Source organism: Dreissena polymorpha, chromosome 1 (assembly GCF_020536995.1).
Source record: "Dreissena polymorpha isolate Duluth1 chromosome 1, UMN_Dpol_1.0, whole genome shotgun sequence".
Classification (NCBI taxonomy): domain Eukaryota; kingdom Metazoa; phylum Mollusca; class Bivalvia; order Myida; family Dreissenidae; genus Dreissena; species Dreissena polymorpha.
In genome coordinates, this window is record NC_068355.1 from 174,534,733 (window position 1) to 174,546,914 (window position 12,182).

The 12,182-nt window shown below is 38.5% G+C and overlaps 1 protein-coding gene across 6 annotated transcripts in view; it reads left to right on the forward strand.

Moving 5' to 3' along the window:
• LOC127862057 (uncharacterized) overlaps positions 1-12,006 on the forward strand; it is a 30,419-nt gene extending 18,413 nt beyond the window's left edge. For all 6 annotated transcript variants that reach the window (XM_052401027.1, XM_052401045.1, XM_052401037.1 and 3 more), the window contains 6 exons: positions 1,254-1,337; positions 1,997-2,059; positions 6,914-6,982; positions 7,873-8,096; positions 10,953-11,125; positions 11,640-12,006. In XM_052401027.1, coding sequence (XP_052256987.1) covers positions 1,254-1,337; positions 1,997-2,059; positions 6,914-6,982; positions 7,873-8,096; positions 10,953-11,125; positions 11,640-11,708 — 682 coding nt within the window. In that variant the 3' untranslated portion in view covers positions 11,709-12,006. The remainder of the gene's footprint in view (positions 1-1,253; positions 1,338-1,996; positions 2,060-6,913; positions 6,983-7,872; positions 8,097-10,952; positions 11,126-11,639) is intronic.
• Positions 12,007-12,182: the final 176 nt, after the last annotated feature.

Below are 12,182 nucleotides of genomic sequence, written 5' to 3' on the forward strand. Positions count from 1 at the left end.
TAAACTTCACATGTGCGTGCATTTCATTGTGTTCTACAATCAAACATGGTTTGAGGTCAACGGTCAAGGTCACTGTGACCTTTACATTCAAAATATAACTTTGTATCTAAAATAACTTCCGTGCAGCTTCAAAGCGCAGAAGGGGGCATTGTGTTTCAAAAACACAGCTATTGTTCAACATTAAGTCAGCAGTAGTTCATAATCCATGATTAAAGTCATTATTTAAAAGTTATTGTTTATTGCTGTCAAAAAATAAACAAGGTGTCATTAAATAAAGTGTAAAGCTAAGTTCCTGTTATCATTTTTATTCTGGGGATTGTATATTACTGTGTAGTAAAGAGTCATTACACAGCTTGCACCCAGCACAGGCTAGTACCTTCCTTATGCACTCCAAAGTGGGGATCATATAGTTGCTGCTTGGTCTGTTGGAATTCACATTTTGATGGAATTGAGTTTGCAGGGGTGTAAAAAAAAATCTAAAATAATCTTTTCTGTCCTACTGTATGTCCTTTTGTGCACCAAACTTTCTCTTTCTTGGGTCTTGGAAACTTATAATGCGAATCAAACTATATATATGCAGCCTCCTTTTATACTGGACATGTGCATATTGTAAGGTTGTTTCCCTCAATCATAATTTAGGGATTTTTTACTCTCCAACAAATTTCTGCCAGTGATTGCCCTTTTATTGTCCCATACCGGTTTCACCGGAGGGGAATTATGGTTTGCGCTCTGTTTGTCTGTCGGTCCGTGAGTCTGTGAGTCTGTCACACTTTTCTGGATCCTGCAATAACTTTAAAAGTTCTTAATATTTTTTCATGAAACTTTAAACATGGATAGATGGCAATATGGACATTATGCACATCATTTCTGGTTGCTATGGCAACAAATATATAAAAAATATTTTTGACAATGGTGGAGCCGGTAGGGGACATATATTGCTTGGCAATAGTCTTGTTAATAATATGGCTAAATTTTGGTGCGACATCTCATAACTGATCACCTCAATTTGATTTAAACTTGTTTCCAGTATTTTTTAGGGTAAACATGCCCATATTTTCAGATTTTTTTCCCTTTGAATAATTATTTGTTTCTGTGTGATATCTTGAACATTACTGATCCTAATTTTATTAAACCTTATATGCTGCTTCCCTATCAGGATACTGTTACATGTTTTAGATAATAACCCGGTTTCATTTCAGGGAATTTAGACTTAAAATTTCTTAAAGATAATGAATAACCTTTTTTACTTGTAGACCATACAATACAGCTCATGTTCAGTCCCCATCACTGTTTCCAAGGCAGCATGAAACCATCGAGAAGTCAATGGCTAGAGACAGGTTAGACAACTCTTGTAGATCTATACACTTTATTGTAGACAGATATATATTTGTCATGTGGAATTTAGATTATAGTGAGAGTTATTCAATATTACAAAGGAATTAACCAGGTTGTTTATATTATGTAACAAAGTTGTATGGTAATATTGCTTATGAAGGAATATTAACGTAGCAAAATTGGAGATATAGCAGCCTTAGAGATTTCTTATAAACAGATAACCATCTTCTGTTAAGACTAAAAATCTGGCTTGTGCATTCTTCTTTGAGAAATCCTGTAGTTTAAAGCAACATATTGAAGTCTAATACAGCATTAAATATTTAAAAATATGTCATGTTTTTTTAAGGAAGTATTGATTGCTTTACACATGAATATCATATTAGAAACGATCAGTAAATATTTCTATGCTTATAAAACGTTTGCATTCCTACCGTATTTAAAGAGTTAGAAAAACCAGTAAAAGTCTGAATAGTTGTAAAATCGTAATAAATGAAAGGAACATATAGTATGGCTATGTCTAAGTACACTATTGATAATTAGTGTTCAAAACAAAATATTATGTTTGACTTAATGTTGAATTATTTTAGGACATTTTAAGTTTAAGACTATTCTTAAGTTTTAGCTTTAAGTCTAAGAATCAGTTCATGATCTTTATATACAGCATTGATAAGCCCCCTGGTAGGAGGATGTCCCGCCCAGCTAAATGCAGACGCAGACTGGACAGGTAGGGAAATGAGCAACAATATTATCATGTACTTGTACTCTGTAGGATTTATTCATGTGTGTAAAGGCTCAGAATCGGGGAAAACATTTTCCGCTTTATTGTATTTTTTGTTTAAAGGAAGTCTCTTTAGCAAAAATCCAGTTTAGGGGGAAAGTATTGTCACTGATTAGTCTGTGCAGACTGAACAGGCTAATCAGGGCCAACACTTTATACACATCCATTTGACCCAGTCTGTGCAGACTGAACAGGCTAATCAGGCACAACACTTTATGCACATCCATTTGACCCAGTCTGTGCAGACTGAACAGGCTAATCAGAGACAACACTATGCACATCCATTTGACCCAGTCTGTGCAGACTGAACAGGCTAATCAGGGACAACACTAATGCACATCCATTTGACCCAGTCTGTGCAGACTGAACAGGCTAATCAGGCACAACACTTTATGCACATCCATTTGACCCAGTCTGTGCAGACTGAACAGGCTTACCAGGGACAACACTTAATGCACATCCATTTGACCCAGTCTATGCAGACTGAACAGGCTTACCAGGGACAACACTTAATGCACATCCATTTGACCCAGTCTGTGCAGACTGAACAGGCTTACCAGGGACAACACTTAATGCACATCCATTTGACCCAGTCTATGCAGACTAAACAGGCTTACCAGGGACAACACTTAATGCACATCCATTTGACCCAGTCTGTGCAGACTGAACAGGCTAATCAGAGACAACACTTAATGCACATCCATTTGACCCAGTCTGTGCAGACTGAACAGGCTAATCAGGGACAACACTTAATGCACATCCATTTGACCCAGTCTGTGCAGACTGAACAGGCTAATCAGGGACAACACTTAATGCACATCCATTTGACCCAGTCTGTGCAGACTGAACAGGCTTACCAGGGACAACACTTAATGCACATCCATTTGACCCAGTCTGTGCAGACTGAACAGGCTAATCAGGGACAACACTTAATGCACATCCATTTGACCCAGTCTGTGCAGACTGAACAGGCTAATCAGAGACAACACTTAATGCTCATCCATTTGACCCAGTCTGTGCAGACTGAACAGGCTTACCAGGGACAACACTTAATGCACATCCATTTGACCCAGTCTGTGCAGACTGAACAGGCTTACCAGGGACAACACTTAATGCACATCCATTTGACCCAGTCTGTGCAGACTGAACAGGCTAATCAGAGACAACACTTAATGCACATCCATTTGACCCAGTCTATGCAGACTAAACAGGCTTACCAGGGACAACACTTAATGCACATCCATTTGACCCAGTCTGTGCAGACTGAACAGGCTAATCAGGGACAACACTTAATGCACATCCATTTGACCCAGTCTGTGCAGACTGAACAGGCTAATCAGGGACAACACTTAATGCACATCCATTTGACCCAGTCTGTGCAGACTGAACAGGCTAATCAGGGACAACACTTAATGCACATCCATTTGACCCAGTCTGGGCAGACTGAACAGGCTTACCAGGGACAACACTTAATGCACATCCATTTGACCCAGTCTGTGCAGACTGAACAGGCTAATCAGGGACAACACTTAATGCACATCCATTTGACCCAGTCTGTGCAGACTGAACAGGCTAATCAGAGACAACACTTAATGCACATCCATTTGACCCAGTCTGTGCAGACTGAACAGGCTTACCAGGGACAACACTTAATGCACATCAATTTGACCCAGTCTGTGCAGACTGAACAGGCTAATCAGAGACAACACTTAATGCACATCCATTTGACCCAGTCTGTGCAGACTGAACAGGCTTACCAGGGACAACACTTAATGCACATCCATTTGACCCAGTCTGTGCAGACTGAACAGGCTAATCAGGGACAACACTTTATGCACATCCATTTGACCCAGTCTGTGCAGACTGAACAGGCTAATCAGGGACAACACTTAATGCACATCCATTTGACCCAGTCTGTGCAGACTGAACAGGCTAATCAGGCATAACACTTAATGCACATCCATTTGACCCAGTCTGTGCAGACTGAACAGGCTTACCAGGGACAACACTTAATGCACATCCATTTGACCCAGTCTGTGCAGACTGAACAGGCTAATCAGAGACAACACTTAATGCACATCCATTTGACCCAGTCTGTGCAGACTGAACAGGCTAATCAGGGACAACACTTAATGCACATCCATTTGACCCAGTCTGTGCAGACTGAACAGGCTAATCAGGCACAACACTTAATGCACATCCATTTGACCCAGTATTCTGTGCAGACTGAACAGGCTAATCAGGCACAACACTTAATGCACATCCATTTGACCCAGTCTGTGCAGACTGAACAGGCTAATCAGGCACAACACTTTATACACATCCATTTGACCCAGTAGTCTGTGCAGACTGAACAGGCTAATCAGGGACAACACTTAATGCACATCCATTTGACCCAGTCTGTGCAGACTGAACAGGCTAATCAGGGACAACACTATGCACATCCATTTGACCCAGTTGGTGCAGACTGAACAGGCTAATCAGGCACAACACTTAATGCACATCCATTTGACCCAGTCTGTGCAGACTGAACAGGCTAATCAGAGACAACACTATGCACATCCATTTGACCCAGTCTGTGCAGACTGAACAGGCTAATAAGGCACAACACTTAATGCACATCCATTTGACCCAGTCTGTGCAGACTGAACAGGCTAATCAGGGACAACACTTAATGCACATCCATTTGACCCAGTCTGTGCAGACTGAACAGGCTAATCAGGCACAACACTTAATGCACATCCATTTGACCCAGTCTGTGCAGACTGAACAGGCTAATCAGGGACAACACTTAATGCACATCCATTTGACCCAGTATTCTGTGCAGACTGAACAGGCTAATCAGGCACAACACTTTATACACATCCATTCGACCCAGTCTGTGCAGACTGAACAGGCTAATCAGGGACAACACTTAATGCACATCCATTTGACCCAGTCTGTGCAGACTGAACAGGCTAATCAGGGACAACACTATGCACATCCATTTGACCCAGTTTGTGCAGACTGAACAGGCTAATCAGGCACAACACTTAATGCACATCCATTTGACCCAGTCTGTGCAAACTGAACAGGCTAATCAGGCACAACACTTAATGCACCTCCATTGGACCCAGTCTGTGCATACTGAACAGGCTAATCAGGGACAACACTTAATGCACATCCATTTGACCCAGTCTGTGCAGACTGAACAGGACTAATCAGGGACAACACTTAATGCACATCCATTTGACCCAGTCTGTGCAGACTGAACAGGCTAATCAGGCACAACACTTAATGCACATCCATTTGACCCAGTCTGTGCAGACTGAACAGGCTAATCAGAGACAACACTTAATGCACATCCATTTGACCCAGTCTGTGCAGACTGAACAGGCTAATCAGGGACAACACTTAATGCACGTCCATTTGACCCAGTCTGTGCAGACTGAACAGGCTAATCAGGCACCACACTTAATGCACATCCATTTGACCCAGTCTGTGCAGACTGAACAGGCTAATCAGAGACAACACTTAATGCACATCCATTTGACCCAGTCTGTGCAGACTGAACAGGCTAATCAGGGAAAACACTTAATGCACATCCATTTGACCCAGACTGTGCAGACTGAACAGGCTAATCAGGGACAACACTTTATGCACATCCATTTGACCCAGTAGTCTGTGCAGACTGAACAGGCTAATCAGGGACAACACTTAATGCACTTCCATTTGACCCAGTCTGTGCAGACTGAACAGGCTAATCAGGGACAACACTATGCACATCCATTTGACCCAGTTTGTGCAGACTGAACAGGCTAATCAGGGACAACACTTAATGCACATCCATTTGACCCAGTCTGTGCAGACTGAACAGGCTAATCAGGCACAACATTTAATGCACATCCATTTGACCCAGTCTGTGCAGACTGAACAGGCTAATCAGGGACAACACTTAATCACATCCATTTGACCCAGTCTGTGCAGACTGAACAGGCTAATCAGGGACAACACTATGCACATCCATTTGACCCAGTCTGTGCAGACTGAACAGGCTAATCAGGGACAACACTTAATGCACATCCATTTGACCCAGTCTGTGCAGACTGAACAGGCTAATCAGGCACAACACTTAATGCACATCCATTTGACCCAGTAGTCTGTGCAGACTGAACAGGCTAATCAGGGACAACACTAATGCACATCCATTTGACCCAGTCTGTGCAGACTGAACAGGCTAATCAGGGACAACACTTTATGCACATCCATTTGACGCAGTATTCCCAGAACAAGGTTCTTTTAAGCTTCATAATTTAGCATAAATTTATAATTTTACTTGTAATCACGAGGTCTTATAAACACTGTGCAGCTGATTGAGAACTGGTTAACAGATCACTTATGATGGTATAGTATGGTTGTTATGTTGGTTATGTAAGGTTGGGCCCAAAGTATTAAATGCCCTTTCAAGTAATTTCTTACCACTGTCTAAACGTCCAGTTTAACACGTCTTATAATGTGAAACAATGGAAAGGTACTATCCCTCAAATACAAATGTGAAAACGTATTGCAGTTGGTGTTCTGTATAATAACATCTTTTTTCACATGTATTTAATTATAATTGGAATGTGAAAATAGTTGGCAACAATACACATTTCATACAAAAGTGATTTGTGGAAGCTACACGTATGTACATCTTTTTTACCATTGACATCTGAAAGTTAAAACAGGGACCACTGAAGTCTTGTTAACTTGTCTGATTAAGATCCACATAATCCACTGTAGTGTGTTGGCATACATTGTCCAGTGTTTTAATGATTTCAGGGCATACAATGCTAAGCAGAATGATCAAGAGGTTCCTGTTGATTACAAGAGCAGTGTCGACTTTGATGGGTATTTCTTTTAATGCACTCGTTCAATTTTGAAAACTAAGAAAATAAGCTTAGTTTTTAGGAAGTAATCGTTTATAAAGTTTTAATCAATTTCAGACCTGCTGCTATGATAAATTTGATATAAAACTTAATTAACAATAAGACCATTGGTCTTTGACCAGATTGGAAAGTAGATTTATCAAGGAGAGAGGCACTTTAATGTGAACTGGTAAAGATAAACTGACTTGATTTGCCAAATTCTACCAATTCTAGGTAATTATAGTTTATTATTACCCTGCTGAATAATGACTTCTTTCACATGGAGGCTGTATTGGATGAGCCCACCCCGTATCCAAATTGAAACATAAATATTCATGACCTTACTACTTGTTCATTAAGGTGAAATCGTTTTAAGATTGTTTTTCAAAAGTCATGAGCAAAATGCTGTCATACTTTTGTTTGAAAGTCAACGAAAGTGAAACTGTAACATGATTCATTGGCCAGCATATAGAAGTCTGTTGTTACCTTTAGAATATTAAGTTATTAACACAACAGGTAAATTTCGTCTTCCTGATTGTCATTGTAAAATATAAGTTTTGGATGGCATATTTATGCATCTGATCAGTGTATAAACTGTCTGGACAAAATGTCATAATTGATACATTAAAGCTGTCGTTTTTATGCAAATTAGGCTTGATTTGTTTTTAACAATTCATACAAAGATTAATAGCAAAAAAATGCTAGATGTGTTCATACTTGGGGAATATTCCATTTCAAATGGTGCTCAAGTAATGTGATACGTATCTTATTTCAGTTAGCTTCTGTTCTATCACCAGAGTGATGTGATACTTATCCTCTTATATTAGGTATTTCAGTAACATACTGTTCTATCAGCTCATGATCCTATTCCAGCTATGTACAGTCTTACCAGCACAACAAGCATTCAGTGGATCAGGGTTCTCCTTACATGGGGTTGACCCTGGCAGGCATGTGGGAGGACCTGATGCCTGAAGAGCGCGCCCTGTACGCCCACATGGCCATCAAGCAGCCAGCTCGCAGTGGCCCAACTGGCCTCTCAGAGGACCTAGATGGCATTGATGTGAAACCACTTCATGACACTGCTGCAGTTCTCTCTGGTAAAGAATTGTATTTTATGCTAGATTGTGAAATATAGGAAAAGCATCCAGAACATATATCAATTTATCACATGCCATACCCTGTTTCCCATGTAATATAACCATTACGAATATGTTTATCTTACACATGTGTAATATACTTTTTAAGCGCTTTCATTGGCTTATTTTCTTTCAATTGACCAATCACATTTTGTTATTTTGCTGAAATGACATTGCAACGTCAATGACGTCATGAAATGTAAACAACATTCGGGATTTATCATTATGTTTGCGTAAATATTTATTTAATTGGCTCCTTTAAAAGCATGTGATAAAAGAATTTATCTGACACTCGTCATTTCATACCATATTTTATTAGTCCCCTACCGGTTTCACCGGAGGGGACTTATGGTTTGCGCTCTGTCAGTCTGTCTGTCTGTCAGTCTGTCCGTCACACTTTTCTGGATCCTGCGATAACTTAAAAAGGTCTTCATATTTTTTCATGAAACTTGGAACATGGATAGATGTCAATATGGACATTATGCACGTCATTTCATTTCGTTCCTACGTCAAAAATTATGGTTGCTATGGCAACAAATAAACTAGAAATACTGCTGAAAATGGTGGTTTTCTGGATCCTGGGATAACTTTTAAAGTTCTTAATATTTTTTCATGAAACTTGAAACATGGATAGATGGCAATATGGTCATTATGCACATTATTTCATTTTGTTCCTACGTTAACAATTCTGGTTGCTATGGCAACAAATATATATAAAAAATCTGAAAATGGTGGAATTTCTGACAATGGTGGAGCCGGTATGGGACTTATATTGCTTGACAATTGTCTTGTTAAACTCGTCCAGGAAATTCGTTAGTAAGCTCGCCTTTATAGTATGATATGACAATTTGTGCCAGATCCTATATATTTGGCTACCACAACCTTTCCACTAAATATAAGATAAGATTTATTTTGAGTCGGCAAGAGTTAAAACAACAAACATAAGCTCAGACAGCTTGTACAGCCGACTATAAAACATGATGAATAAGGAATAACAAGTGTATAAAAGCTGAAAGACTGGAAACAATTTGTTCTACAATTAAAAGGCAGATATACATATAAATATATAGCATGATATTACACATCAGATATATATCCTCCTGCCCATAGCTTACTTTGAAGTTTGGACATGTATATTTATCTTGGTTGATTTTGTCCTTACTTCCCAGAGGGCTCTTTTGTATTTTCTTATTTTCTGTATAGGTTTGTATAAAGATCGCAGAATTGTTATTGTTATGCTGATATATACCAATAAAGCTGTAAAGAAGTATGGAATATGCTTAAATTTAAAAATAAAAACATAATTTTTTGGCTTTTTCTAATTGACACGTCAGATGAAGCATATTTTATTTTACAAAGGGAGTGCATGACACAACAACAAATAACTGTTTATTTGTTAAAACAGTCTACCAATTTTTAAACTCAATTTTTTTGTGATAGTTGATTATGATGAGAACAAAATAAATAACACTCATGACTCTGGTCATAAGTTCCCCTCTACATTTTATGATACGTTTCATTACACCTTAAAAGCTGTTTTAAACTTTTCATGTTAATGCCTAGGTTGGCGCTAAGGAAAAAAAATTAGTAGCCAAATTTCAGCACCACGATGACGACCCACATTATAACCTTATTTGCTCAATGAATGACATAATCATTATCATGAATCTATAGGTATCAATAATGACTGTATTAAATTATCAATGAAGTCACATATACATAAATTATTTGTCACGTGAAATAAAATAATTTCATTTTTTTTTTTTCATTTATATTTATTTTCATGCACTGGCATAAACAGTATACAATGTTAGAACTTTCAGATATGCTCCGGTCTTTGATTGGGTGGGTCTTGCGTAACTCCTATTCGTACCCCCCCTTCTCCCAATAATTTTTGCCGTAGTCTGGTGCTTCTTGATTCTTGACAAATACATTTACTGCAATGTATTTACATTTACTGCAATGTATTCTTGAAATTACATATTTTTCCATACTTGCAATATATAATTTATTCAAACGTACCGGTAAATTTGTAAGTCTGTGCATATACAGAACGGCTAGGCTATATTTAGTTACACATTGTCTGTTTTTAAAAAAGCATGCTTTGCATTCGTAGAACTTGGCATTGCAGATGACAGCAATAATTTCGCGCTTTTTCTTATAACATGGGTTCTTCATGGCATACCGGTATTAATGCTTATATAGTGAATAGTTATTATCACGTGGCTGTAGAAAAACGGTGTAAATCAGTTCTACAAATAGACATGATAATATATACATGCACTGGATTTAATTTGTTACCGCATCAAATTATTAACGGGTTTTGTTTTTCACAACTTACTCGCCGTTAGTAAATTTACACTGCTCACCAATTGCAATTAACTGCTCATAATTAATAATTGTTTACAGTACGGTAAATAGGTGTGATGATGATGCCCGAAACCGCTTTTAATGTACTGCTTTATTTACCGGTTTTATATCACGTATTAATGCTACAACAGTGATTCATTGATAATAAACCTGCGATAAACGCTTACTCTGTGACCGACGTCAATCAAAAATAATAATCGCTATATAACTCCGCCTCCATAAACATTCTCGTAACCGATTGGACGTTAAATATCACAGTTTGGCGATACCGAGTTCTCTTTAAAAGTAGGGAATATTATATACTTATAGAGAAATATCAGGGTTTTTTGCAATCGCCATTTTCATTCACATTTTAAACTTTAATCGCCAGCTGAAAGATTCAATCGCCTTTGGCGATTTTGGCGATCGGAAACGCTAACATAGAATGCTTGAAAATTATTATTACAGCAGTGCAAAGGAAAGAAATTGGCCAGCAATTGCCCAGATTGGAGGCGGATGTGACCTTGAACTCGTGTGACATGCACCTTGGCCTCGAAACTGATGACCTCAATTATAGTCTGGTTCCCGGCATTGATGATCTAGATGACTTCTACCGGGAAACATACGGTGGCAAGAAACTGGTGTGGGGAACTCTTCTATTGTTTCCAGTTGTTATTTAGATTACATATATACCTGGACCCACATTGACCAACCAATTGTTAGACTAAATAATAGAGAATAAACTTAAAACCAGGAAAATATGCTCAGTGTTTGAATATATACAGTATACAACTGTTGATTTTGCCATAAATAAAAAGTTCTTCATGAAGAATGAGGTAGATAGAGGCGGTTAAAGCCAAGTTGACTCAAACTTAAAGCAGTATTGGAATATTCCAATTTTAAGAATATTTTTTATTCTAATACTTAAGTCTAAGAATTGTTTGGTGCATTCCGGCCCAAGAATGTGTATTATATGAGAGAAAAAACATAAATGAGAATCCAGTCTTGGCGTAAAGTGTCATCCCCGATAAGCTTTTGCAGACTGCACAGGCTAATCTGGGACGACACATTATCCACTTTACGCACATGCATTAAGCCCTTTTTACCCAGAGCAAATCGCTTTCTCTTTTATTTGATACAATGCTTCTTTTTCAGGTTCAAGATGATGTTTTCTTTGCTGGATCCTACGAAGACGAATTCAGTCAGGTGGTTCCTGAATTATGACGTCAGAAGTTTTCAGAAGCTTAGTTTTGATCTGTTTGCAGTGAGCCAGCAGTGTTTGATGTGTGTTTTCATGTTGTGAATGTTTTTGTTGTTCCAATAGTGAACCGATGAACTGTTCACGATTTAAATCACTGAGCAACACAATACTGTTGAAAAGAAGTTTGTTCTGACAGTTTTCTCTTCAAGAAGCATAACGCAAAAACGTGATTTGAGCAACACTTTAGTTTGATGTTAATGGTTTTGTGTTGTTCATTCAGATATTTTTGTTTCAGTTTTAAGGAGTAAATCAAGAACAGTTTTTTGTTTTGTATTTTCCATGTTCTTATCTTAAGATGTCACGTCTCCAAAGGGGGGGGGGGGGGTAAACCAATGTGTTTTGCAATACAATAGTTACCAGAGATGAAACGGCGTAGGGAAAATGACACTGTACCCGTGTGTTAATACTGTGTAAGAGAAAATGACATTTGTACATCC